Source organism: Aspergillus brunneoviolaceus (assembly GCF_003184695.1).
Source record: "Aspergillus brunneoviolaceus CBS 621.78 unplaced genomic scaffold BO95scaffold_5, whole genome shotgun sequence".
In the NCBI taxonomy this organism is placed as follows: domain Eukaryota; kingdom Fungi; phylum Ascomycota; class Eurotiomycetes; order Eurotiales; family Aspergillaceae; genus Aspergillus; species Aspergillus brunneoviolaceus.
In genome coordinates this window covers 466,360-492,315 of record NW_020290735.1, presented here as the reverse complement: position 1 = coordinate 492,315, position 25,956 = coordinate 466,360, and the positions used below count along the sequence as shown (strand labels likewise).

The window sequence follows — 25,956 nt, the reverse complement described above, 5'->3', positions numbered from 1 at the left end:
CGGGGCGCTAGGATACGGAAGAGCAATGCCCGGCTGAAGATACTCGCTTCTACCACAAATCGGGTGATGACTTCCTCCTTGGGCTAGAACATCATTATTCTCTTGAACGGAGCTTGAAGTCTTTAGCCTGTTGTCGGATGATGAAGGTCATGCACAAGCTCTTTCACTACCACAATCCTGACTTGTGTCGCGAGATGGCATATATGATCAAAATGCTATAGGTGTGAGATAAAACTGCATCGGCCTCAGTCCACCATCGCGCGCGCAAGAGCCTGAAATTTATGGACCACCTCCGCCTCTTGCTCCGGCGTCAATTGAGCCCGTTGTACGATATACAGACCATCTCGAAGACGAGCATTGACGATGAGCTTTTTGGTTTTCGACTTGGCGAGTCCTTCGACCGTTTTGGCAATGCCATGGAATGGATATGCCACCAGTCCGATTCCAGCTACGCACAGAACGAGTCAGCTTTTCCCCATCAAACGAGTTCGTAATCAGAGCGTGCGCGCGAGCAACTTACCAGAAGGAACCTTTGTCGCCAGCCCGATAGTACCTTTAGCAAACCCTTTCACAGCGCCCAGTACCCCTTCTTCTTTGGCACCCTTGATGGGCTGTGTGAAGAAACCCGTGAAGCCATCTGCCATTCCATCCACAAAATTCCGGCCACCCATCACAGCGCCTGATTTCCAATCTTTTACTGTGCCATAATTCTTCGGTTCTTCTCCATAGAGCCGGGGGACCTGACGGAACCCTTCTGCTGCGGCATGCGGGATGTCCACCACCACGCCTTTGAAGTAAGAGCCGGTAAACTTGCCAAATTCCTTCAAGGTTGCACCCGCTACGTTGCCTGCGGTGGCCAACGAACTTGATTGCATCTCCCTGCTTTTCCCGCTCTTTCTGGAAACACGAGAGCTGGTTTCGTCGACACTTAGGTGTGCAACTGATGCTGTGGAGCTCGTAACGGAGGACGTGCTTCTGCTCATGTGGTTTGTAGGGGGCCTAGGAGAGCGGCTGCGCTTGTATTCCTTGTATTGCTTGTAGAGCATCCCACCACTCGACTTGAGCATGTCGTACCCTGTACTTGTCGAGGCGGATATCAAGCCTGTGAGGGGATCCCAGCGGCGATTCTCGATGAAGATCGGGTTGATTTCATGGCTAGTTCGAAAATAATGTCAGCATACGAGCAACTCGGCAGATCACCTTCGAATTTACAAGGCATGTTAGGAGGCATAAGCAGACCTTCTAATGTCTTTGGCGTCGATCATCGACTTTTCAATCAGGATTTGAGCAGCTGGCTTGGATAGATAGATTTTCCGTTTCGATTTGACACATGTCCAGACAGCAGCGTGATTAGGCAACACATGGCAACGCATTCGCTCCAAGGGCAGATGGCGATGGAATGATTGAACAGCTGCAGTGACGCCAGACTCGGCTCGCATCTTAGTTGCAATTTGCTGAGCCGCTGCTGCTGCCTCCGGTGTGAGGCAAAGTCGTATGGCATCCGCCAGGTTCTTCGAGTCGAGGCGTGAGTGGGGAATGGGTCTGGCACCCGCGCCAGCACGGGCTACCATGTTTCCCCAGAAAGGTTGACTGAGATGATATCGTGTTAGTGATGGTAGATTGATGGATCCTAACGGAGTTGACTCACTCCCCAAAGAAAGGAACAATAGCGGTTGGCCGCCCATGAGCAAGGCCACATGCCGTGGTACCCGCGCCACCATGATGTACGACTGCAGCAACATGCTGAAAAAGCCACTCATGCGGACAATCATCAATGTAGAAGATGTTCTGGTTCGAATCCCCTGCTAAATCACTCCATCCACGTGAGATGATAGCACGAACGCCAAGACTTCTGACTGCGTCGAGGATGGTCCTCGTCAATTGCTGGGGGTTATCAACGACAATACTGCCGAAACCGATATAGATGGGAGCTGGGCCTGACTGCAGGAAATCGAATAGTTCCCTGGGGGGGCTGTATGATGGTGTATCTCTGAAGAAGAATCCACATATATCTGTACCGAGTGTTATTAATTCGTTCTGCGTATACTGCATCCGACCGTCAAACGTACCAATGTGACTCGGCCAGTCTCGTGGTTTAGGTACTAGTGCTGGGGACCAGCAGTATGTGAAAGGTATCTTTAAGGTCTCCGCAAGGCTGGGTCCCTCCGACAGTGGGATGGGATCCAGGTCGATACCAGCCCGCCATCTATTGATCACGTCCCCTAATCTACAATGAGCGCTATTAGCCGGAATCTCAGCCACCTTCTTTCAGAACACGTACCCTTGCCAGGTCAGCCATTCTACAATTCCATATGACACCCAATTCGCAGTCGTGGGATTCATTTCTGAAGCACGAAGGTTGGCAAGAGGATGCGGGAAAGCCCTCGTGCTGCTCCACGGCATGGTGAACATCAGATGAACCGGAATACTCAAAGCTTGTGCACAATGTATATGGGCGAAGCTGGGCGGGTTGGCAATAATGGCGTCGGCCACAAATGGTACCTGTGTGACTGGGTCGTCCTCGATACATGATCTCCAGCAGCCGTCGAGCATCTCAGACACCATAGCCCTCTTCTTCTGCACCTCGCCAGCACGCAGGCTCTTCATTTGCGGGATCAATCCGGGATTCTTAACCATAAACGCCATCAGTTCTGCCGGATTGCCCCCAATGGGAAAGAATTCCAGCCCGTGCTCTGTCACAAAGGCTCGAAACACATCATGAGTGGCAATGCGGACGCGATGTCCATATCTCTGCAATTCATTTCCCAACGCAATGAACGGCTGAACGTCTCCGCGGCTACCTACTATTTGGATCACAATGTTGAGCTGAATGTCGCAAATCACCGGTTCAGGCTGCCTTGAATGCCTGTCGAAGTAGTCTGGTGGCGGATTGTGGATGTCCTCTTGCTGAGCTTCGATGATTTGAGCGAGGGTTTTGGCGAAGACGGAGTCGAGATCGACATCGATGCGTCCATCGGCTTGGTCAAGATAAGTCTCATGTCAAACGAGTATATGAGGAAGTAATGGTCCTGCTGGCGAAGACTCACCCTGAACATCCCCTATCTCATTGGCCAGATTGTTGTCGACGCCATCTGGATAGAGAGAATACGGGGGCAGGCCATGTTCGTCAGGTGTCCTCGTGTTGTTTAAGTCCTCTTTGGTGGGCTTTGACATGTTTGCAGGTCTCCAAAGTGAGGATCCGTGGAAAGATGCTCATTTTCTCTCAGTTCTGGTGGAAATAGAAGTACTTGTAGTTGGAACCGAGCTGGGGTCATCAACAAGGTTTGCATACTAAAAAAGGGTCTATGGTCGAAGCTCGCCTCGTATTCGTATGGGATGCCCCTCTGGACTAGCCACTGTGGGGCATAGAAAATAGTTTGTATAAGGCAGCCCAATTGATGAATTGTGGAGTGCTAATTAGTGTCAGTAGATACTCAATCTTTTTTTCTACGGAGTAGACTGGGGTGATTCACTAGATGATGATCACTACGCTATCAACTTGAGTTCAAAACATGTTTTCGACACTATTTTTCTGCTGTAAATTTGTCGTTTGTAGCTGTACGATGGCGAGCCAGCGGCACGGAGAGTATAGACAATACCAGACCATCCATAGAATGGACGATTGTGAGGATCAGTGCTGATACCGCTAGTAGCAAATCTGATACATTCTACATTTCATGCATATGGGTAAGTTATTCAAATATCTATCAGATTGTTGTCACTCACCTACTTGCCAGCCTGCTGTAATTTCCTGTGGCACGTGCTGACTGTCTAGTCACTCCAGACATGTGCGTTGTCCTGATTTGGGTTAGCGCCGGATACTGGACCGCGGCGGCGGCTTGGGCTCAACATGCCGCCGGCTGTCCACGTACGTATTACGGAGTCCGGAGACTACGCTTGATTCTCCAGATTTCATCGCCTGGGGTCTTACTATGCTCTATGGGGACAATCGAAGATGACTCCAGGCCAGTCATCCGCCTTCTTGATATTGTGAGGCTGATCTAATGACTTCTGGTTTCTCTTACTGTTTTACGTACCTTCCTCCCTCCCCTTTGGCACCGTAAGCTGTGAAGCACTCTTCCCCGCTCACGCATGCTCACTCCTGACCAAACCGCCGTGAGAGCCACGCTGAGAATCGTCCGGTCTCGCTGTGGATATTCAGCTTCTCAATCATGTCGATACTCTCAGAAGCTACCGCAGCAGTGACAACGGCAACATCATCCGCGCAATCCTTAAACACGTCTCCTCCGATCACCGCCACATCCCTGTTGTCTACTTCACCGCGCGAGCTCCTCTCTTTACCTCTTCGAGGTCTTTCAAAAGCAGAGACATTTGCGTTCTCAATAGTACCAAAACAGTTTGCTAGGATGGCTGGACTCCAAGAAATGGCGACACACATCTGGGGTTCAGCCCCGGCTACGGGCTCGGAAGGCGATACAGTGGTTCTTGCAACGCAGGCCGCGGCGGAAGTTGTTCGAGAGAGCGTAGCAGACGCTGTCGCCCAGGCTGACTCTAGCCTCCCCCAGTTCTCCGACATTGTACAAGCCGTTGTAAAGTTCAGTGGGTTCTTTTCGTATCTGACCGGCCGGTGGTCACTAGCTTGTTTCACAGTAGTAAGTACATCATCACTTTTGGTCTCTTGTCGCTCTGGGCAATTCAGTTCATCTGACCTTTTCAAGTCTCTTGTCCTGAATAGAATCACCATATACGCATCCACGCGACGGCGACTTCAATTAGACTGGAGCAGGAGATTCGCCCTGCGCATAATACCCATCGTCCTCTTCGTTGCTCAAATACATGCCCTGCTTCGTGCTCTCCGATGCCAGACATCGCCAGACTACTCGCTTATTCGATACGGAAAACCGAACAAGCGATTGTTTTTTGATTATGCCGGAAACGGCGGCTTTCTCTATACTTTCAGCTCAGCACTGCTCCCTTGGGAAACGGATGAGCAGTCTTGCAGTGCAGTACACATGGGCCGCCCTGTCAACGCCTCTGACATATCATATGGTTCCTTCCGGCTCCTGTGGCCGGCCTTCCTCCGGCTGTGTATAAGTCACTTTGTGGAAACGCTTTGTTGCGCATTGCAGGGAAGGTCGGTTTTTACAGAGGCAGGGATGTCTATCTTCGAGCATTCGCTTGCCTTTGCCGAAGCAGAATCCACAATAAGTCAGTCGCTCGGCCTTGGTATTTTCGGTCTGTCCAAGCAGAGTACTGCGAAGGAAATCAAAGGAGAAGGCGGTCAGTCCGTTCTTCAATCACTGAGCAAGGCGCAAGCTTTGGAGCGAATGAACGTTTCTCCAGACTTGCTGCTCATCACTTTGATCTCTTGCTGTAATAGTTTGACATCCAATCTGCTTGATGTTTTCGGCAAGCAGAGTCAGTATCGACTCGTTAACACGACTTTCTGGGGGATTTGTTTCATGTCTGCCATCGCATGGGGCACATTTGGTGGTACATCAACTGGCACCGAAAGCCTGGTCTTCAGGATACCAACAGTCTGCCTTGTTGGATTTGTGCCCCATCTTTTCATCTTGCTGGGAATATTGATTTGCGTCTTTATTTATGCCCTAGCTCTTGTGATTACTGCCTTCTCGCTACCTGTGGACGCACCTCAGAACCTATCCTTGAAAGAGAGATTCTCGCTGGCGCATGAAAATATGCAGGGTGCCAACCAGATCCAGAGCATACGTTTCAACCGTCACGATGACTTCTACACCACCTCATTAAGAATCGGCTATGGAGCCTTGACTGCCGCCAGGCAGGCAGTCTTCTTGAATGAGGGACGGGGAGTAGTCGCGCAAAGAATGACTTGGCTGGAAAGGGACAGGCTAGCTGAAATCGAGCTTATGCAACGCAAATACTCAGGTGCGCAAGGCCGTGACTCTGTATACGGCGACCTTCAGAAAAGTGAGGAGTTGCAGGAGCTTGAGATGGAAGCCACTGCGGAGTGGGAGTGGGAATCTGGATATGCTCGGGAGAAGAAAGTCGAGACCACCGTCTCGCAGTCCGCGAGAGCACACGATGAGTCCGAAGGTGTCGGCGCATTTCGAGGCGTTGTTCGGTGCTATCAATCTTTCGCGTTCTTTCGTGCCATCTTCCATTTCTTGCTCCGGTGGACCGCGTATGGCTTTGACAAGCTACTGAGCAAGATTGGTATCAACAGGCGGCCGCAGTGGCTCAAATCGTTGGTTCGGAGTCAGCGGAAGAAGAAGCATCGGGGAAGGAAGAACAATCTCGAGAAGCTAGACTTCTGGATAATGTCGGAGGATGGGGTGCTCAAAGTACCTGCCAACTCCGAGTTTGATGTGGAATCCGAGATGCGTCGGCGGGAGAGCGTCGATGCTAGCCGTTGGGGAGAGTCGGACGAACGGCGGCTTGACGAGAAATTGTATGACTGGTGGAGAGCTGGAGGTGCATGGGGCAATCAAGATCAAAGTCCTGATTATGTGCCCTCTGCTGAAGACTGGGACGACACAACCAGCGTTGTGTCAATGGTAACAACCAGCGACTCTGACTGGGAAGCTTATGAGTCGGATGGACGCCGGACTCCCACACAAGAAGACCCGTATCCTGGTCGTTTGTCTCGCGAAGACACTCCTGTGCAGGAAACACTCGTTGATCTTGGCTCCTTTGCCCGTCTACTGGATCCTCGCGACCAGGAAAGCAGGCAGGAAGCTCGTATACTGGCGGCACACCTTGCTGCGGGCCGTGAAGGTCGGATCATGACTCGTCGCCAGTTCCAGCAACAGGTCGAGCGCGACAGGGCCCAAGTTCTGCTTACCTCGCGTTTCTCACGGCTAAACCAGCAGAGCTCTGGTGACGAGAAGCGGAAACCTACACCAGAGGAGGAGACTGAAATCTTGGAGAAGCTCATCCTCTCCCAAAGATCGGAGTCATTGACCAAGTCCCCATCAAACGAACAGACGTGGGAGTCGGGAGCATCAGGCCTTGGTCCCAGCGGACCGCCGTGTGTCATCTGTCAGACCAGTCCGCGGTCTATTATAACATGGCCCTGTCGGTGTTTGTGTATCTGCGAGGATTGTCGGGTGAGCCTAGCGATGAACAACTTTGGCAGCTGTGTGACTTGCCGTCGTGAAGTTGGAGGGTTTGTCCGGCTGTGGGTGCCATAGGTTCACTCCAGGTCTGTTTCTCTCGAGTTGTGTCTGCAGCCATACTGTCTTGGCGGACGCTGTTTCTCCTCTCCTATTTCTGAGCCTCCTTTGTTACTATATGCATAACAGGTTGCCTTTAACCACGGCGTTCGGGATATCGTCGTTTCATTTTCGCTCACCAGAAAAAATGGTAGAATTGCATCAAGCATTCTTTCGGGTTCCTTGACCATTCACTCCCACGCGCTAGATAAATGAATATAATCGCCCATTCAGCACTTTATTCTCTGAACATGCCTTTGAAGGTGGAGAGGCAATATAGAATCAGACTCACCCGAATAGGTCTGCTTTCATGATTTCCAGTCCACAAGAACCCGCTATGCCACCCTACGGTGTGCACCATGTAGGAGAACAACCAACAAATGCCATGCTGACTCTGAGGTGTTCTGAAGAAACCCATTGGCTTCGTTTCTTTTGGTCTCACCGCTTTCGAGCATACAGGTGCTGTCTGTATGCTCATATCGATCAACTTGTCACCTGAGCCTGTTGTTCTCATCTTCTTCCCCTCCTCGTCGTAAGCCTTTTGATCTCTTACTTTCACTGTATCCTTCAGGCTTCACCTCACCGTCTCTAGCGTGCAGAACCAAGATATACACTCAGACACAGTCTGAGCAAGTAAGTGAGCCCAGCAAGCAAGCAAGTATGAAATCGTGCCGCGCTCATCGATCGTTCTTTATGCCTTAGACTGTCCAGAAGTGATTTTGTTACGCGAAATCAGTTCCGATTCTTACAAACCATCACGACTGCACGTTACAATCGCGCGACAAGACGATTTTTACGATGTGTTTGTTCCCCTTTCTGTTCGGGCGTGGCCCTGGATACACTCCATCTCCAACCTCCTCCTACTTCTCCACCACTGGCTCAGACGGCTATATCTCCGACGCCGACACCATGTCTTCGAGTTATTCCTCGTCCGAAGAGGAGGGCGCGCAGACCCTCATCCACACGCAGCCTGTGCGCCGCGGCCAGCGGATGCGTCTGTGGCCTCCCGTCACCGACATGGAGGACGAGGCCGAGGACCAGGACCAGACCGGCAGTGAGAGCGCCGGGCCCGGGGCCTCTGAGGCCCAGACTTCGAGCGACTCTGAGGATGGGGACGCGACCATGTCCATGGCCGAGACTATATCTCTGAATGAGACTGTGTCTATCGAGAACGAGTCCGGGTCTACGAAGGAGAGCTCCGATCGCGTCCGCAGTGGGATGCACAGCAACAGTTCAAGCGACACTGAGGCGTGCAAGCGTGGACGTAAGTCTTCCTCTTCTCCCCTGTGTTATACACAAACACAAGCCCCCCAGACCCCCATCCCCAAGGACCAAAGTCCCCCAAACTAAACCCCCTGAAAAGACAACAGCCACATCCTCCCCAACACACCCTTCCGCCACACCACAACCTACGCCCGCCTAGGCCGCCCCGAAGTCGTCCCCGGCGCCACCACCTCAGCAACCCCGTACCCAGCTCCCGCCCGCGCCCGCGCCCGCGCCCGCGCCTCGGGGCCCTCCTCCTCTACCACCGGCCCCCGTTCCCGCCGCAAGAAGACCGTCGTTGCCGCCTCCAAGACGCCCCGCGCCACCATCGTGCGCCGCCGACCCTACGACTCGAGCTCCGACTCCGACCTCGACCGCCCGGTGATCTGCAGCTTCTTTAGCGCGTACGCCCCCGTCCCACGCCGCGGCGACGATAACACCCTGCCCCAGCGTCCCATGGCCCGCCGCGCCGCCTACCTCGATATCGCGGCCGTGCACCCCCACCTGTTCGCCGTCGAGCCGCTCCGCGACGACCCCGACCGCGCCTACGATGCCGATCAGTCAGATAATTCGTCGGATCGGGAGGAGTTCAGCGATTGGTCGGATCTGGAGGATACCGGGGATACTGATACTACCGGGGATATTGGTGGTGGTGGTGGTGCTGCTGCTGCTGGTGCTGCGGGCGGTCCTGCTAAGCAGGAGAAGAAGTGAGACTTGGATAGGGAGAGTTGGTCCTCGTCCTTGGGGAGGGGGAGCTTTGTCTGCTTACCTGGTGTGTTTGTGCACTGCCGTTGCATATCTGTTCATGGCTTGGACTCGGCTTGTTGAACTTATCTGGTGCTTCTCTCTTTGACTTCTGCTTGGGCTTTTGCCCCGCTTAGGTGGTCATCTGGGTGTGATATGATTTTCTTTTCGGAACGGGGATCTTGTTCATTTGGGTCTGGGTCGATTTACCTACAGTACAGTAGTACATTTTCGAGGATCGATCGTCCGGTTGTCAGGGGGTCAGGGGGTCAGATCTAGAGGTGGTATTTGTTGCGTTTAGCTAGCGGAGTTGTGATTTTCTTTGGCCCTGGACATAACATGACAAAAATGGTCTGGTGATGAGTACTAGTACATACGGACATCAACATGCTGAACTGAAGATACTTGTTCTTCAGGATGATGGTTCGCTTTTCTCGGGTTTAATCGGCTGTGTGGCTCTACCGTAGCTCCTCTCCCATTCTCTGAAATATCTCCCAAAGACGGTAGGTGTTCCTGGTGGGTAGGTAGTGTTTCAGCTATCGGTGTGGGGTGGCAGCCTGTGGCCTCTCTTGTGGCTGGACTGGCGGTATATAGCGGAAGGAAGGTGAATGTCTAGTAGGTGTTTTGTGTTCGCTCCTCTCACACCGCAATCCTCCGGGTCTCTCATCAGAGATCCTGGTCCGGAGCAGCACAGCTTCTAATGACGGTAGTGATCTTTCCTGACAGGATCCGGGCATCTCTTTACCACTTCTGCCAAGGAAAACAGAAGCAGATTACTTCGTCTATCTACGGACGTACGCTAGCTACACGACAGGACACTGCCTTAGTGAACGTCGTCGACACCCTAAGGGTTCATGCACTCCGACTTAAGCTCAAAACAAATGTATTCCCATTACCTACAGCCGATTTCCTTTCATAGCTGCGCGAACAGAACTCAAATTCCCATCGTACCTGAAAACACCGCGAAAGCAGCGGGATGAGAAAACAGACAACACGAATGACACTGAATGATCGAAGACCTTTCAAGAACAATGTATCCTCCCCTTACATGATCCGTTCTCGTCTTGATATTACAACCATCGTGTCGCTAGGACATACAGTCCATCGACGTGCCTGGCCCCTGAGAAGATCACCCATCGACGAGTGAGGCTCAAGTCTTATCTCCCATCACTTATAGAATGTAAGCTGCCGCAGCGACGGCAAGAGCGGCTCCTACCATGTTAGCCTCGGCGTGAGAGCCGGCCCCCGTGGCAAGAGGAGTGCTGGGAGATGCCCGAGATGAGGAAGCCCCGGGGGTACTGGACGATGCTTGAATGATCGATGAGGAGCTGCGGGAGGCGGTGCCAGAGGCTCCAGGCGTGGACTTGGGCCCGGATGGAGTCACAGCCGAGGAGATGGTGGGAAGAGTCATCGCTCCTGTGTTGGTGGGGTGTGCGCTCGTGTTGGGGGCAGTGGCCGGGGGCTGGGATGTGGTTGTGGTCTCGGCACCAGCAACGGGTGGGAGGGTTATGGGATGGCCAGCCGCGGAGCATTGGCGGACAACCTCGTTCGATACGGCTGTATGGTGGTCAATAGGTGGCCCGTGCAACAAAGATGAGAGGCAGGGGAGAGGTTTCCATACCGCTCTGATCGGCAGCATTGCAGTTCTTTTGCACGCATGGAGTCACGACTTGCACCACCTCTGGCTTCGAGCAATGACAGGCGAAGTCGAGGAGGCGCGAGCATCCATCATTTTGGAACGCGCTGATGAAACAGTTCAGCTGCGGCTCGTTAGCCTGGAGCTTCCGCTACAGTCCTGGCCGGTCACGTACAGAACATTGGGGAAGGTTGGGTAGCTGTGCTCTGGCGAGACCGCTAACAAGGAGCAGGATCAATGCACGGTGGTGATACATCTTGGGCAATTGATATTATCTTGCTGGACAACAGTAGGCCGGGATGAAGGTGGAATTTTGACTGCAGAGTTGAGTCTAAAGGAGTGTGAAAAGGAGAAATCAAACGAGTGATAGCTGCTGAAGATATACAGCGGCGTGGAGACAAATCCCCTTGGGATGGCCGTTAGCTCTTATAAGCTAATGAGCTCACCTCGCACAGAGCCTTGGGAAGACCATCACATGTCCCTTCGAGATTGCTATATATACATACAGTGGTGTTTCCCCAAGGCACACGGGTGGCGTGGGCACGATGGGGAGCCTATGAGAGCACGGCGCAACCCCTTTGAGACATGCGGACATACTTTCCGATGTGATGCAAGAGAGGGTAATTGGAGAGAAGAAATGCGTACTAGCAAACGCAATCTTCGAGGTGCGTAACCATTGCACTTCAAGGCTGTGGCCCATTGGTTTAGGCTGCCCTACGTTCCTGTAAACCATCAGCGTGGGCAGACATACCACATATGCTTTTCGGCAGTGACGTGTAACTGTCGCATTTTGCGAAAGGGTTGTCGTTACTGAATCCATAGTTAAGTTTTGTGGATTTGTGGATTTATATCATGGTGGTAGGACTGCTTTCGAGCTCAAGCATCACGGTAACTTCAAAAATCTCAAAGTACTCTCTCCTGTTTGTGTGAACTGGTGCCATCCGCAATGCACATGATGGGCACATACTATTGAGAAGTCATATATATCGACCTCAACCTCAACGGCTCTGCAACCAGGCCAAAGCAGAAGCCGGTGGCGTAGAAACCATTTGAGCCATTGGACTACAAACCCCGGCTCAACTTTGATGGCAGGACGGACGGGTCATTTGAGAGGAAGATGGTGGGTGTGACACGTTCTGCCTGCTGTGTGACAATCTTACGCGGCTGCGAAATTGGCACCGAGCAAATTCCCTGGGTAGGAGCTGGCAAGCCAAGGAATCCGGAGGGCACAAGCCATTTGACTGGAATTTTCGGAAATTGAGACCTACCATGGCACCATGGCGTTGCAAATGGGGCAGGGGCCGTTCATTCATTCCCGTTACCTTTATGAATGGAAGACACCATAGAAGAAAGACAGTCACAGGACCAAAATCCAGTGAGGCATATGTAATCAATTTGACGAGCCAGAGTGATGAAATAATGAAAAGGGTATGCGTAGCATGACCGAAACGCCGCTTCCAAAGTCCAAACCGTACTCCAAGTTCTCACTGTATCCAACATATCATGTACAAGAACTGTTTCTTACTCAAGACAACAACTCGTCGATGTAGGCTCTTTGCTTCGCATCATCACTCTCTTTCAAGAGTACGGCAAGAACCTCAATTGGCGGGTTGAGTTTGAGTGTGTTAGCACGCCTCCAGCGTCGGAGTCGGGCGATGCCAATGCAAGGCTACACAGAGTGGTTAGTTGTTGGGTTCAACGGAGAAAGGAACGGCGAAGGGCTCGGGGACGACGCGCAGGGGTAGCCACATACCCCGTATTGACTAGAAAGATCAAAGTGTCGCAAGATCTTCTCATGCGTCGTGAGGTCGTTTTGGTGCACTATTCCAATAGACGTTCCCATCAGCATGAACTCAATGACTCAAGTAATTTTTCTTGGACTCCTTACCCCGAGGCCCTCGCCTTTTAGCCTCTTCTTGCTTCCAATATCTGGTCAAATCCCGTTCCGTAAGCTTGCTTGCCTTCTGGTCCTCCTCTGACACTGGCTGTTTGATCTCTGTCTGTGCTTGTTGCCTAACGGCGAGTTCGGCCACATGGGGCTGCGAGGATTCTGTGTGAGTGTCTTTCAGCTCCTCTGGCTCGGAGGCACTTTGGACGGGCTCCTCAGGAAGAGAAGTAACAAGCGGCTCAAGATCCTTTGCTTTCTGGGAGCGTGTCGTAGGAGCCGCAGATGGCTTGGTGATTCTAGATTTGGAGCCAAAAGACAGGGTTGACTGGCCGGAGCGGGTGGCGGCGGTGTTGCCTCCTCGACGGCGAGCGGCAGGCATCTTGACAATTGATCTTGAGATTATGAATTACGACGGTAGAAGAAAATGCTCGCTTGGTGTGATGTGGTTTTCTGTACGTCAAGGCACTAGAGGCTGGTGATGAGCGTCGACCGTCGGAAGACTTGAAGGGTCTGATCCAAGGTGAGTGTGTGGGGGGACGATGTCATTGTGTTTGTCGCACCTGGCAACCGCCGCCATTCGCCGAAAAGGGTTATATTGGCACATCGCCCTCCGCAAGCGTTCACATTTCACAAGCTGGACGTGAAGCAACTACAAAGAGCCAACTCTCTCCTGTTCCAATCACTTGAGTCAATCTAAGTTGATTCTTGCCGGGCTAAAGGGCTCCATCGAGATATTTAGTGACAGGCAACTTTCCCCTGTGCTGTCGACAAGGTACTTGCGATCAAAGCATCAAGGCATCTATCTATGCTGGGTCGCTGCTGGCACCTGGAAACTCAGGCATTCAAAGTGCATTCAATGAACAACCTTCGAGGACACTTTATTGGACTTAGTACAATTTGAGAGATAAATAAGTCTCCAGTATGTCCTTGAAACACTGTATTGAAGCCATGCTGATGACCTTCGGCTCCTCTTCTCCAAGGTGATGCGGAAACTCACGAATAGCTCAACTTTCTACGTGGTCTTTACCAAGTTCGGTTAGTCGCTGAACGAGACTTAGAACAAACAGTAAATGCTGAAACATGATCTGATTGCTCGTGCCAAACATGGTCAAGAAACACAAACGGGCACGGGGCAATGCTTGTGGATACGCTTGCCCTCTGAGGTCTTGGGCAGATCAACAGAATATACATTTTGCGTCATACTGATACGAAGGCTACGCGGTTTCTGCCTTCAAATGTGAGCACCGCCGTATCAGTTAAACCGAGTTTACCTCCGCATTCTGTGCAATCAGAGACAAGATACACCACTGGCGGCGACTGATAGTCTGCTACAAGCCATCAAGAGGGGGGAGAGATTGGCCGGGGAGTGAGCTTCTGGCACATGTGATCCTCGAGTGGCTACCAATTCAATGCTGCCTATAGCGTACCTGTATTGTAGTGCAGGTCGTGCGTGGGGGGCCGCATGAAGGGCTCGAGGTTGACAGGCTTGCTGACTCTTGGTATCCCTGACAAGAACTCCCAGCTCGCGACCAGCCATGAAACGGTGAGATATACTTCCAGGGTCACGTGGGATGCAAGGCCCTCGCCAAGTATCAAGTACAGTACAACCTACTTTAGGTTAGCTCTATGACTCCCAGCTGGCATTTAAGTGTGAGCGACGGATTTGTGAATGGGCTGTAGGAACCATGACTGTTCGCAACGAATTCCACCAATCTCGGTTGTTGTGGTCGCCTCAGGCCATGACATTGTGGTGCAATATAGGATTGATTGTTTGTCTCGGAAATTTGTCTCGGAAATAAGAAGAAGGAATCCATTGTCATTCAGCCCATGTAAGCCAGGACGAGGCTGACCCGACGGACCGGTAGTTGTAGTGTACTGGTTCAGGTACAGCTCCTGCTGGAGTCTCAGCCTCGCGTGAGGAGCGACGCTAGTAACAAACATGAAATCCACTACTCGCGTGTCGCTGGAAGATTGACCAATTCATGTGTGTTGGAGTGCTGAAAGTGAATAAGCATAAGCAAGCAGCAGTCGGGACGTTAGATTGCGTGTGGTGCTTGCTGCCTTGCTGCATGTTGCTGCTCGTATTCCCGCTGCGGATCGATGACGGAAGAAAAGCGCCTCGAGCAAAAAGGTGGAGAGCAGACAAAGTGGTTCCGTGGCTGCCGTTGGAAATTTGGCTAGTCTTGTGTTAGTGTTAGTTAGTTAGCCGCCGCTGCGACTGAACCGCACCCTCCAACTGAAACCCCCCCCCATCAGCATCATCATCATCCGTCCTCTTCTCCTCTCCCCACATCGGCGCTTGTAAACAACTCTCGCTTCCTTCGCGATTACCCTGCCCACCCCATCACCCCTCCAAGCCGCCTTGCCTCACTCCCGGTTTCACTCTCCTACAACCTTAGATCTGTGCGCCCTTTGTCGGAGCTTAGCAACAATCCTAGTCTGCGGTCTCGAACAGCAAACCCGCCCTTGTCCAGCCTTGTCCGCACTCAGGCCCGAGCTAGTCCTGCATAGCAACGAGAACGGGATACCGCATCTGCGCCCCTCGAGGACCTTTCCGGTGCAGCGCAATCAACCAGGATCGGTTGCCGGATTTGATCTCTATGCAGGGGTCAATTTATTTTGAGACTTCGAGGTCCTATATACACCGCAGCAACCCCCGAGCGCATCCCTCTCAACCGCCGCGTGCCCATGGTGGTGCGGGTGCAGCGCTATGAGCAAGCCCGCCTTCGTGCGAGTGTCGGGCCCGCCAAATGGCAATTTCTTGATCGGATATCCTGGCATCTCTGCCACAATGGTGAGCTGAACCCTGGTTGTTTTTTTGTTGCCCAGTACGCAACCTAGTCGCTGACCCTATACCAGCCACGTATTGAAGGTAAAGTCGAGATCAGGCCCAGCACTGGCATTTCGCTCCCCGTCAGTGTATCCCTCGTTACAATATCCCTTCATCGTCGCGAGACCATTCATCCCTCGGCGGATTCCGTGACCAAGAAGCACCTTGCGCCACCCCGGAAGGAGATTACCGATATCGTGGGCAAGGAGATGCTTCTTTTCCGCTGCCCGGCCGGTCGAGAGTCCGAAGAGGTCATCTCCATGGACTTGCCTTTCGTGCTCTTCATTCCTTTTGGGCGGGGCGGAGCAGATGCCTCGAGGCGCGTTCCTCCGGCGAGTCTACAACTTCCCAGTCGCACTGCTGAGACATATTATGAGATCGTGGTGGCGGTTCAACAAGGGCCCTCAGAACAGCGGAAATACTCGTTCCCCGTTCCAATGGCACGGTACGACACCCTATCGACGTTTGGAATGTACAATCGCCCCGAGTCCGCCGAGCGAGTGTCGGATCATTTGGTCACATTGGGGATATCCCTGCCCCGGTGGTCTTACGGGCCTTTGGATCCGGTGAGCGTCTACGTGAAACTCTCACCGAACCCGGATTGGATTAGCAAAGCCAGAAAAGTCACTATAAACAAGATTACGATTGGTATTGATGAGGAAATTATATACAACCATGAGGGCGACGAGCCACAGCGCAAGGTCAAGACCTTGACCAAAAGGACAGAACCGATCGGCGTCAAATTACCCCCTTCTGGCTTTTTGACGAATCTCGGCTTGGTATTCCCCGCCAAGGATATGCGGGACTCTGAGGGGATACTCCCCAGAAGTAGACCGGGGTTTCCTACATACGCAGTGAGCGGGTTTACCACAACCGGGAGCCTCTACAAGATCGAGTACTATTTGACTGTCAAGGTATAGTCATTCCGCACTGGGACGATCGAACTCTGCTAATTTTGAACAGGCCCACCTGGCATCTGCAAGGGATATTACCATCCGACAGCCGATCGTTGTTTGCCCGCTCGACCATGCAGGATGCAAAGAGGAGATGGAGGCTATAGAACAGGCAGCTCGGGACGCCGTTCATGTGAACCCGGACAACCCGATGCTGCCTCTGCCCTCCATTGTACGGCCTAACGACCCAAATGCTCTCCGCCATCTTGGGGTGGCCATAGTTGGAGGCAAACACAAACCTCTGATCGACTGAGCAAATCATAACGCGGGCACCTACCGTACACCGGCCCTGTCACAGCTGATCGAGCATTCAGGTTGTCGACAGCCGTTCCTGCTCCAGTGCCGACCACAAAAGCACCACTGCCACGCCAAGTGGTCAAGGACAGCATCTCACGACTTTTCCTTTTAATTCTTCCTTCTCTTCGTTTCAGCATGCCTGCAACTTCTGCACAGAGCATGGACACGTATTACGAATGCATGGGCGACGGAGTTCTTGTTGCATAAATATCATGGTCGCAGTGTGGATTCATTCGCAATTGGCCAGGACATAACAGGGTGTTCAGGTTGACTTTGCTTCGCTTTGCCAGGGGTTGGTGGTAGAGAGGATTCCGTCCTTGTCTCTTTCGCGTTCCCTCCCACAGTCTCATATAGTGGTGTAAGCTCAATATAATATGTAAGATGTATCTGAAGAGGCTTGCTAATGTCCTAAGAAACAAGACATGCGATCGCAGTGCAATGCGTTCATGCAAATAAATAGTCGAGGCTCTGTTACTCGAACCATGTCAAATCATGAAGACGCTGGCGCTAATTTCCAGAGTCATAGAATCAACAGCATGGTCTCCCACGTGGATTACTCTCCCAGCGACAAGAAGCCCATCGCGAGATTCAGCATCTCAGGATCCACCGAGGTCGATTTCCGCGATCGCTCGTCCAATTCCCGCAGGCAGTCTTTTAGGATACTGAGGACATTCTGGAACTGGGGAGATGAGGCACCGAACGTGTTGAGTGCATTGTTGAGGTTTACAGAAATCTATGCTTCAATGTCAGACCTTACCAATATTCCAGAGGAAGAAGTGCTGAATCTCACCTGTGCAATAAGTTCATTGTAGTCTATCGACTCTTCCATGGTTGGTTGCCTTTGTCTCCTTTGCGACTCCCCGCGATGTCCGGGTCCGATGAGCTTTGGGCAGCAGGTTTGAGACTGGGATCGGAGATAATTCGCAGCCACAGCTGTTGAATAGTGCCGATACCCCTTCTAGACAGTCTGTCACGTTGGTGAACGCTAGTCACCTGTTCCAGTTGCTGCCTGGGGGGAGATGCATGCCTGATATCACCGCAACTCGAGATCCCGCGGGCAGAATTTCTTATCGACAAGGCCCGCATCCCGCATCCCGCATCCCGTATCAGCCCGCCTGCATTTCTCTTTCTTTTTGAGTTCAACCCCCCAGCAGCTCTCAGCTCCCTCCCCTCTACAACAGTCCCGGCGCATATACTTTGCGCAATTGGTGCTTGCAACCATAATGGCCGACACCGATGAAGCGGCGATCCACATGCCGTCGCAGGATGGGTCGGCGCATATCGAAGTCGACTTGTCCGATGAGACGCAGGACTTTCGCATGCTGAGCAATATCTCCTTGTGAGCTTTCCTTCCATCACCTTTTTTTTCTTCTCACTTTCCCTGCGAGATGCATATGCCCCTGCAAACAGACTAACAGATACAGTCTTACAGATGGCACCCAAGCGAGCATCCCCAAACGAGGCGAGAAGGACTTCGAACCGAACCCGACGCTCTACCAGGCCGACATCCTCTCCGCCTCCCGCCAGGCAATGCACAACGCCCTCTCCTACCCCCGCATCCACCACCCAAAGAATCAGATCATTGGCGTGTACGCGCCCAATGGACCGGCGCCGCCATCCCAACACACGCCCTCGAATCTCGAATCGATAGCGGAGGGGTCTCCTCAGTATCACGCGGAAGTACCGAGCACGACGACGACGACGACAGTAGGCAACGTCCATCCCGACGCCTGCGTTTACGTCGCGAACCCCAAATCCAATCTGTTCAAGACCATCGGCCAGGCGGACCGGTGGAACCGGATCTGGCTTCTTCCGGAGGAGGCGTTGTTTATGCTGGAGAGAGGGAGTTTGAATATCCATTGGCCTCGTTCGGAGGTTGGGTATGACGAGGATGAGGAGGACGAGGGTGATGAGAACAATACCGAGGACTCGGGGATTCCGATGAGCTTGCAGGCTGCCTATGCGGCCTTTGCATCGAGAGGCGGGCTGAACAGCGAGCGGTTCTCGGTGTATACAGGGCTGCGACGGCTGGGCTACACGATCATGCGGGCACCGGGCTGGAACGACGACGGGGAGGATGCGGCTGGGATTGAAGATTCGGGGTCGGAGGTTTTAGGGAAGCACGGCGCTGGATTAGCCGGGATCTATTCGAGGTTCATGAAGTGGCTCTGCCCGCCGAGTACCAACACGGCGTTGGGACCCGTTGCGGGAGTCGGATTCCACCGCAGCTATGGTCGGTCTTGCTCGCCCGCGACTACGACATTGTCTCTTCAGTTGCTGACCTATACTCGAACAGACGATATCTACAGCAAACTCTCGATAATCCCCTGGTATGACCCGACGGCTGCTCCCCAAGCGGCCCGATCCCCCGCGCAAGCGCCCTACCGAGTTGTCTTCCACGTGTACAAACCCTCCACCCCCTTCAAGAAGTCCGCGCCGCCGCCGCCGGATTTCCGAATCGCTGTGGTCGACGCGCGTGCGCACACCTCTGTCCCCACCCTGTCGCAGTTGGGGGCTCTGCTCGAGAGCACGCCCCTGGATCCCCCGACGAGCGAGAAGATGAGCCGGCAGCTGTACATGCGGCTGCGCCACGGGTACCGGAACGTGATTCTCGCGGTGGTGGATGAGGGGGTCGTGAGCTATCTACGCATCTCGGAGGCGGCCTTTGGCAAGGAGAAGCTTTACAAGCAGAAGGCGTTGGCGAACAAGACGCAGTACCGGCCGAAGCCGAAGCCGAAGTCGACGCCGAAAGGGCGATGAGCGCGGCCACTACTAGCGGAGGTGATTCGAATTACTTACGGTTGTTGCGGCTAGGTGGCCACCGGCATATGTCTCCCCTTTTCGGTAGGAAATACTCTCTAGAAAGCCCTACAATCCACAAATGAAAGGACGAGGGCTGTATAGAGGGGATAGGAGATTGAATCTGCCATCATCTTTAGGGCATCCGTCTATGGGTGTAGGAAGAGCGGATGCAGATGCTCAGATGGCTTGGCCGGTGGCTCACGGGGAGGAGAGGGAAATGAGCGGAGGACAAAGTGAGATGTGCATGGCACCGAACATGCCCGTGGAAATGCCTTGGTATATCTATGCTGCCCTCAAAAACGCCACTCTATTGTATCCGTCAACGCAGCAGAAACATAAACCCCGACTCCAAGATAGGTAGTGTATAAACAACAATAAAAAAATGTCTGGATCGTCTTCACGTAAATCATCAATCGGAAGTAAGGGATAAGAAGTTGCAAAATCGAAACCTATTCAATAGTCAGAACAGGCGCAAAATTAAATTCTCAAGCTGAACTTACCACCCTTGAACGCCACCACAAACCAGCGAAGCCAGCGGCAGCAGCAGCAGCAGCAGCAGCAACAAAAGGGATCAAACATCCAAATAATCCGCCGCCATCAACAACTCCAGACACAGCTCGGGCGGGATCTCCATGTCCGGCACGTTGACCTGGTCCTTGTTCTTCTCATTGTAGCACAGGTACTCGCAGACCTTCTCAAGGACCTCGCCGCTGATGTTCTCGAGGACGCAGCGGCCGGTCAGGGCTTCGGAGAACTTGCCTAGATTGGAGTCTTTGTCAGCGTCCTTGTCCTTCACCTCCTTTGCCTTCTGCTCCTTGAGCGAGTCGGGCAGCGGGGGCGCGTGGGACCTACTCAGTGGGTCGAACATCATGCGGAGCGTCTTGGAGATGCACGCGGTCGAGCGCGGGAGGATGAACTCATAGCCGTCGCCGGAGACGAGGGTTACGAACTCTTGGTCTTGTTCGGGGGTCGTCATTGTGGGGGTGTGTGTGTGTGGTTGGGTGGGTAGTGGTTTGAAGGGTAGATGGGTTGGTTGGTGGTGTCTGGGGTGGGTGGAAAGAGTTGGTTTATATACTCGGAGGTGTCGGCTGCATTGCAAAGGTTGAGAGGGATGGCTTTGTTCGGGTGGTTCTGGAGCGCAAGAGCGCAGGTGAAAGTCTCCGCGGACTGGACTGGGCTGGCGTCAGTGGCCAGTGGGTCCCCGCCCTTGGCTTTATTTGCTGCGCCGCGGAGGGTTTCCGAGCGGAGTACTTCGACGACCCGGGAATGGAACTCTTTCAATTGCGCGGAGATTGCCGTATACTTTGTGTCTCTGGACGGACTTTCTTTCAATACACACGATTGATTTGCTCCATGGTACTATCTGACCTGCATTGAGCTACATCTAATCCAATCCCGAAGTCTATCGTTGGCAAGTCTACACGCGGCCCAAAATCCCAGACCCATGCTAATCATCCTATAGTACCCAACTATACCTCAACCATCAAGCTTCAGTAGCATTCGCAGCCTTGAGCAATTGAACCAGCATCAAGAAAACTGGGTAGAGAAAGAGAAGAACCATGTATCCAAAGCACACACTGCGCCTCAGCGCGTCATCCCGCCAACTCTTCCGCTCTGCATCATCACCACAGCCCAGAACTTCCCCTCTCCACCCCATCACCACCCCTCCACAACCCTCCCCACAGCCCCGAGCCTACAGCACAACCCCCTACTACCCCCCCTCCAACCGCCTCAAAGGCCGCTCCTGCATGATCACAGGCGGAACCTCCGGAATCGGCTACGCCATCGCCGCCCGCTTCCTCCAAGAAGGCATCGACCAGGTGATACTCGTCGGCCGGTCCTACGCGCGTCTCGTCAACGCAGCAACAACGCTCTCCTCCAGCTCCAGCACCGCGGAGCCCCCATCCCAACCCCAAAGCTCATCCTCCCCCGAAAAACCACAGCAACACACCCTCCTCCCCTTCTCCCCAACCATCAGCCTCCTCGTCGGCGACATCGCCGACGCAGCGAGCTGGAGTCGCGAGCTCGAGAAAGTCATGGTAAGCCTAGCCCGGCACCCTCAATGCCAGCCCCCCCCCCCCCCCCCCCCCCCCCCCCCCCCCCCCCCCCCCCCCCCCCCCCCCCCCCAACCAAAACCCCAGCTAAAAGAGGTATAGCAAACCACAAACCCCACGCACCTCATAAACGCAGCCGGCCTCTCCATCTCCCGCGTCCTCTCCAAATCCTCCCCAGAGGACATCGCCCGCATCCTCGACACGAACCTGCAAGGCGCGATCCTGACCACGCGAGCGTTCCTGCGCGCCGCCATGCGGAATCATGTGCGCGCGAAACGGTCCCCGTCGCCTGCTGCTTCGGCTTCGACAGTTATCGGGAATGGGGGCGGGGATGGCGAGACTACTGGGGCGGACCAGCCACCGGCCCCACCCTCGAAATCCATCATCAACATCGCCTCGTTGCTGGCGCGTAAAGGCGGCACGGGGGCGGTGACGTACGCTGCGTCCAAGGCCGGGATCCTGGGGTTGACGCGGTCCGTGGCGGTGGAGGCCGGGACGGCGCTGCGCGAGGTGCGGGTGCGGTCGAATGCCATTGTGCCGGGGTATGTGGAGACGCCGATGATTGAGGGTGAGTTTGGCCTTTTCTTTGGGGTTGGGGTTGGGTTGGGATTTTGGGGGAAAAGGCCGGGAGGAAATTCAAGGATTACGGCTAGGGGTGGAAAACAAGCTAGCTAACTCTTCTTCTATTTCTGCAGATTTCAGCGAGGGGGAAACCACCCGTCTCAAACAGAGTATCCCGCTGGGTCGGTTTGGGCTGCCGCACGAGGTCGCCGATGCGGCGGTGTTTCTGGCGCTGAATGAGTACGCCAATAACTGTGTCTTGAATTTGGATGGGGGGTTGAGTGCTGTTTAATGTCTCCGTGGTGAAGTTGGGAGGTGTGTGTGTGGTGATAGGAAGATGCTTGGTTACTTCTCGGTTGATTGCATAGTCGACTCCATGCGAGGCGTCCTGGCTACAAAGATCGGCATCTCATGATTCAATTCATCTGGTGGAATATACTCGTACATGCAGCAAAGGGGAACATAAAATGCCAGTTGAGCGCCAATAGTCTAGAATAAGGGAAACACGTAACCGTGCAACGTGATATGGCAACAAAGAGCACCATATGCGAGTCATTGCCATATCAGGCATCATCAATCATCATCAATCAGAATGGCACCCCCTGTTGCCTCGTCCAGAACGATGGGATTGGCCCCGTCCCCGTTCGCTTCAGACACGCCGGCAACCCGTTTGGCGCGGTCGTCTCCGTTGCTCAATCCAGCTTCATCCGCGCTACGCTTGAGCTTGGCGGCTGCTGGATCCGACGACGTGCCGTTGACCTGTTCAGAGGCCGCCGGGGTGGGTGTCTTGGGTTTGCGCGGTATCTCGGGGACGGCATCGATGGAAATTGGTCTCTCTGCCTCAGCCCCATTCTGTTCGGAAGGCTCGGCTGCTAGCACAAAGAGCTGGAGGTTGACGCGCGGCTCATCTTCGTCATCGATGACGGTGATGAAGCTCTCGTTCTTCACGCCCAAATCTAACAATTTCTTCGGCAAGTTGTCCTCCAGCTCGGGGTCGTAGATGATGCCCGATTCCGTGGTCAGGGAAAACTCCTCGCCGTATCCCAGCTGCAACCGAAGAACCTGTTCGACTAGATCGTTGACAGTCGCTCGCTCGGGGTCGATCTTGAGCCGGGCATGCGCGGAAGAGCAGACCGGGCAATTCGGATTGGGGGGTTGAAGAGAATCAGAGTTGATTGCGCGTGCACCCGAGCGCTCGAGGAAGACCATCTTTGTTTGGTTGTAATCTCCTTTCATCACCTTGAAGGCTTCCAGCACACACAATCCAGCAGTCATGGCGTTGGTTGTGGCGATCGCGGGGATAATGTTTCCGGCCATTTGCTTGGTGTCGAACTTGGACTTGGGATCGATCTTGAAGATCGTCGCTCGAAGATTAGCCGCGGCTGTCACGAAGTCCAAAGTATCGACGTCGTCTTTATCAAACACAAGGATTGGCTTGACGTCGCTATTCGTGGTCTCTTGCAATGTCTTTAGGCGTTTGCTTAACCGATCCAAGCTGTCCTTGAAGACCACAAAATCTTCGGCTGTAGACCAAACCTTCTGGTCATTGCATGATATCGTAATCGCCACGTCGGCCGACTCCTCGGTCAATTTCTCGAAATTCAGAGATTCCGGAGGGCTGCGGGTTTTCCACATATCTTCCATCCCACGCAGCCGCTCAATATCCTCACTGAAGACCTTGTCGAAGACCTTCTTGGCGAACTCATCAGATCCCATCGATTGGCGGATCTCCTTGAGAGCCTGTGCTTCCTTGCGAAGGTTTTCGATTTCCGCAGCTGGCGACAGGTTAGACGAGTTCAGAGCAAAATACGGGCAGACCTCACAGTTTTCGGCATCCTCTGAATAATCAAATTCGCTAGAATCCTCATCGCTGGTGCCAAATAACTCACTTGGGAATGTCAGTCGCTGGCTGGCTGGAGAGCATGTCTTGCGATCATGACAGCGGTAACTTACGGGAACAGATAGCTCTTCGCCCAGACGATGCAGTGAATCGGCTGGCTGGGGGTGCTGCGGATGGTACACACAGGAAACGACTTGGGAACCTCTTTCGAAGTGCAGTCGTAGCACTCAGTCAATCCCTACCGGCCATCAGTAGTTTGCGCAAACAGCAGGTAACCACAGTAACTCCACCTTCTTGATAACCTGCACCTGGCCGTTAAACCCAGTAGTCCCACTCTCGATCAAAGGCACGTTCGCCGCCAGACACATGCGATTCACATGACGACGAGCCTCAAGGTTATCCAGCGCATTGAAGACAATGTCGAAAGTGGCAAACCAGTCCACATTGAATTGACTATCTTTGATATTTGCATGGTAGGCTTCGAGCTTCGCGTTCGGTTGAAACTTGTGTGCGACCTCCTTGGCGACCTAGATGCGGCAGCAGTGTTGGTTAGGCATGTGTTAAAAGGGAGATCAAGGCGGAATTGGCGACGGCCGGGCCGCGCGGGGAGTTGGCATTCAAGGTGTCAAGTGACGCACCAGTGCTTTGGATTTCTTGATGTGTTCGAAGCGGAAAAGGAACTGACGATTCAGGTTGCTCAGGTCAATCGTGTCGAGATCGATGATGTGGATTTCACCAAAGCCGGAGAGGAGGAGGTTCTTTAGCAGCTCGCAGCCGATGCCACCAGCGCCGACGAGGAGTACACGCGACTAAGCCACCCCGGGTTGTATTAGCAATTGTGGTTGAGAGATAGGAGCTAATTCAAAACAAGAAGTCATAAGTTGAACGAGATACGATATGTGGTACCTCTTTAATCCGTCTGGCGAGGGTGCCCAGCGAGCGCTTGTGGTAAGTGTCGCGCGGCATGGTTGCGGATGCGGTTGCGGCGAACGGAGGAAGCCCGAGACAATTGGTGTTACTCTCAGTATGGAAGATTGAGGAGCATCGCCCGGTAGATAACCAGTGGAGTGAGAGAACAAGGAAAGAGAGGGAGGTGAGGCAGAGGTGGGGAAGTTGAAAAGGAAAAGAATGGAGGGGAATGAAGTGAAGGGAAAGAGTCGAGCCGAAAGCAGGTGAAGATGGAAGGGAAGTTGGGAGAGAAGTGAGAGTGAGAGAGAGTGTGTGTAAAGTGAAGGTGAGGTAATGACGGCAACTCTCCCCGTCCCTCAATCCCTTTCCATCCCACCACTCTTCACTCCACTTCGAGCTTCCTTCTTTCAACACCCATCGCTTGGATAGCCTTGGAAAGGAGGAGACTAAGAGAAAGATGAAAACACTTCTTCAAGCAACCCGTCTCGTGCTTTGCCATCTATGGATTGCAATGAACCGTGAGGGCCGAGCAACCAAAGCCGGCGGTCCGTGACCCGATCGCATTTCCCTGTTTGTCGTACCGACACGAGGCTTGCTTGGTACTTTTGTTTCTTGATTGACTTCTCCAGGGATTGATCGTTTGATAGCATCAACCCTGTGGGTTAACAGAAAGTCAAGCCAATGCATGGCCCCGGCTGCATTGTGAGACCTCACATTCTATTTCCGAATCTAGGCCCATCCCGCATGAGGTCGGATCACCGGAGTATCTATGATGTTCAGAAGTACAGTGCAGTCTAGGTACACTTCTCGGTCATTCACATCTGCACACGTTTGATGCAGCAATGCAAACCGGAACATCTCCTGAATTTACCCCATTGGCTACTGCTTTCGTTCGATGTTTTTGATGGCAGCGGTAGGAGGCATAGAACACGCACCCTGCGAAGGCATGTCTCGGCTTCAGAAGTTGTTTGGGCCACTGCGAATGGTCCCCTGTGTTCCCTGTTTGACTTGGTTCCGATTGGACC

At 53.3% G+C, this 25,956-nt stretch overlaps 11 protein-coding genes across 11 annotated transcripts; 5 read left to right on the top strand and 6 right to left on the bottom strand.

Moving 5' to 3' along the window:
• Positions 1-81: 81 nt before the first annotated feature.
• BO95DRAFT_500660 (putative sterol glucosyltransferase) lies at positions 82-2,982 on the bottom strand (the record flags this gene model as incomplete). The annotated part of the gene is made up of 6 exons (XM_025590981.1): positions 82-448; positions 521-1,155; positions 1,240-1,590; positions 1,649-2,012; positions 2,070-2,227; positions 2,282-2,982. Coding segments are annotated over 6 exons (2,412 nt in total), but the record flags the coding sequence as incomplete, so codon positions are not given.
• A 909-nt stretch (positions 2,983-3,891) lies between these two features.
• Positions 3,892-7,454, top strand: BO95DRAFT_380296 (putative ubiquitin-protein ligase (Asi3)). The gene is made up of 2 exons (XM_025583336.1): positions 3,892-4,613; positions 4,680-7,454. The coding sequence occupies exons 1-2, from the start codon at positions 4,173-4,175 to the stop codon at positions 7,131-7,133; spliced, it is 2,895 nt and encodes a 964-aa protein (XP_025446846.1). The 5' UTR covers positions 3,892-4,172; the 3' UTR covers positions 7,134-7,454.
• A 173-nt stretch (positions 7,455-7,627) lies between these two features.
• On the top strand, positions 7,628-9,554 carry BO95DRAFT_197752 (uncharacterized protein). Its single transcript, XM_025581007.1, has 4 exons — positions 7,628-7,686; positions 7,747-7,787; positions 7,857-8,418; positions 8,518-9,554. Exons 3-4 carry the CDS (start codon positions 7,953-7,955, stop codon positions 9,126-9,128), a joined length of 1,077 nt encoding a protein of 358 aa, XP_025446845.1. The 5' UTR covers positions 7,628-7,686; positions 7,747-7,787; positions 7,857-7,952; the 3' UTR covers positions 9,129-9,554.
• A 778-nt stretch (positions 9,555-10,332) lies between these two features.
• BO95DRAFT_459364 (CFEM domain-containing protein) lies at positions 10,333-11,053 on the bottom strand (the record flags this gene model as incomplete). Its single annotated transcript, XM_025588640.1, has 3 exons — positions 10,333-10,718; positions 10,783-10,921; positions 10,973-11,053. The coding sequence occupies 3 exons, from the start codon at positions 11,051-11,053 to the stop codon at positions 10,333-10,335; spliced, it is 606 nt and encodes a 201-aa protein (XP_025446844.1).
• A 1,044-nt stretch (positions 11,054-12,097) lies between these two features.
• On the bottom strand, positions 12,098-13,187 carry BO95DRAFT_438693 (putative DNA polymerase delta subunit 4). Its single transcript, XM_025585576.1, has 3 exons — positions 12,686-13,187; positions 12,551-12,618; positions 12,098-12,466 (listed from the first exon to the last, which is right to left on the bottom strand). The coding sequence occupies exons 1-3, from the start codon at positions 13,062-13,064 to the stop codon at positions 12,323-12,325; spliced, it is 591 nt and encodes a 196-aa protein (XP_025446843.1). The 5' UTR covers positions 13,065-13,187; the 3' UTR covers positions 12,098-12,322.
• Positions 13,188-14,963: 1,776 nt separating this feature from the next.
• Positions 14,964-17,149, top strand: BO95DRAFT_478805 (arrestin C-terminal domain-containing protein). Its single transcript, XM_025590057.1, has 3 exons — positions 14,964-15,479; positions 15,545-16,429; positions 16,479-17,149. Exons 1-3 carry the CDS (start codon positions 15,396-15,398, stop codon positions 16,719-16,721), a joined length of 1,212 nt encoding a protein of 403 aa, XP_025446842.1. The 5' UTR covers positions 14,964-15,395; the 3' UTR covers positions 16,722-17,149.
• A 169-nt stretch (positions 17,150-17,318) lies between these two features.
• Positions 17,319-17,594, bottom strand: BO95DRAFT_459361 (uncharacterized protein; the record flags this gene model as incomplete). The annotated part of the gene is made up of 2 exons (XM_025588639.1): positions 17,319-17,498; positions 17,556-17,594. 2 exons carry the CDS (start codon positions 17,592-17,594, stop codon positions 17,319-17,321), a joined length of 219 nt encoding a protein of 72 aa, XP_025446841.1.
• Positions 17,595-17,918: 324 nt separating this feature from the next.
• BO95DRAFT_510909 (tRNA-splicing endonuclease subunit SEN54 family protein) lies at positions 17,919-19,943 on the top strand. The gene is made up of 3 exons (XM_025591389.1): positions 17,919-18,104; positions 18,190-18,998; positions 19,062-19,943. The coding sequence occupies exons 1-3, from the start codon at positions 17,989-17,991 to the stop codon at positions 19,523-19,525; spliced, it is 1,389 nt and encodes a 462-aa protein (XP_025446840.1). The 5' UTR covers positions 17,919-17,988; the 3' UTR covers positions 19,526-19,943.
• A 12-nt stretch (positions 19,944-19,955) lies between these two features.
• Positions 19,956-20,693, bottom strand: BO95DRAFT_438688 (elongin C). Its single transcript, XM_025585575.1, has 3 exons — positions 20,420-20,693; positions 20,068-20,326; positions 19,956-20,016 (listed from the first exon to the last, which is right to left on the bottom strand). The coding sequence occupies exons 1-2, from the start codon at positions 20,541-20,543 to the stop codon at positions 20,139-20,141; spliced, it is 312 nt and encodes a 103-aa protein (XP_025446839.1). The 5' UTR covers positions 20,544-20,693; the 3' UTR covers positions 19,956-20,016; positions 20,068-20,138.
• Positions 20,694-21,035: 342 nt separating this feature from the next.
• BO95DRAFT_197593 (SDR family NAD(P)-dependent oxidoreductase) lies at positions 21,036-22,615 on the top strand. The gene is made up of 3 exons (XM_025581006.1): positions 21,036-21,606; positions 21,724-22,189; positions 22,317-22,615. The coding sequence occupies exons 1-3, from the start codon at positions 21,127-21,129 to the stop codon at positions 22,472-22,474; spliced, it is 1,104 nt and encodes a 367-aa protein (XP_025446838.1). The 5' UTR covers positions 21,036-21,126; the 3' UTR covers positions 22,475-22,615.
• Positions 22,361-25,195, bottom strand: BO95DRAFT_438686 (E1 ubiquitin-activating protein ubaB). The gene is made up of 6 exons (XM_025585574.1): positions 24,929-25,195; positions 24,661-24,831; positions 24,313-24,549; positions 24,136-24,260; positions 24,006-24,070; positions 22,361-23,957 (listed from the first exon to the last, which is right to left on the bottom strand). Exons 1-6 carry the CDS (start codon positions 24,986-24,988, stop codon positions 22,756-22,758), a joined length of 1,860 nt encoding a protein of 619 aa, XP_025446837.1. The 5' UTR covers positions 24,989-25,195; the 3' UTR covers positions 22,361-22,755.
• Positions 25,196-25,956: the final 761 nt, after the last annotated feature.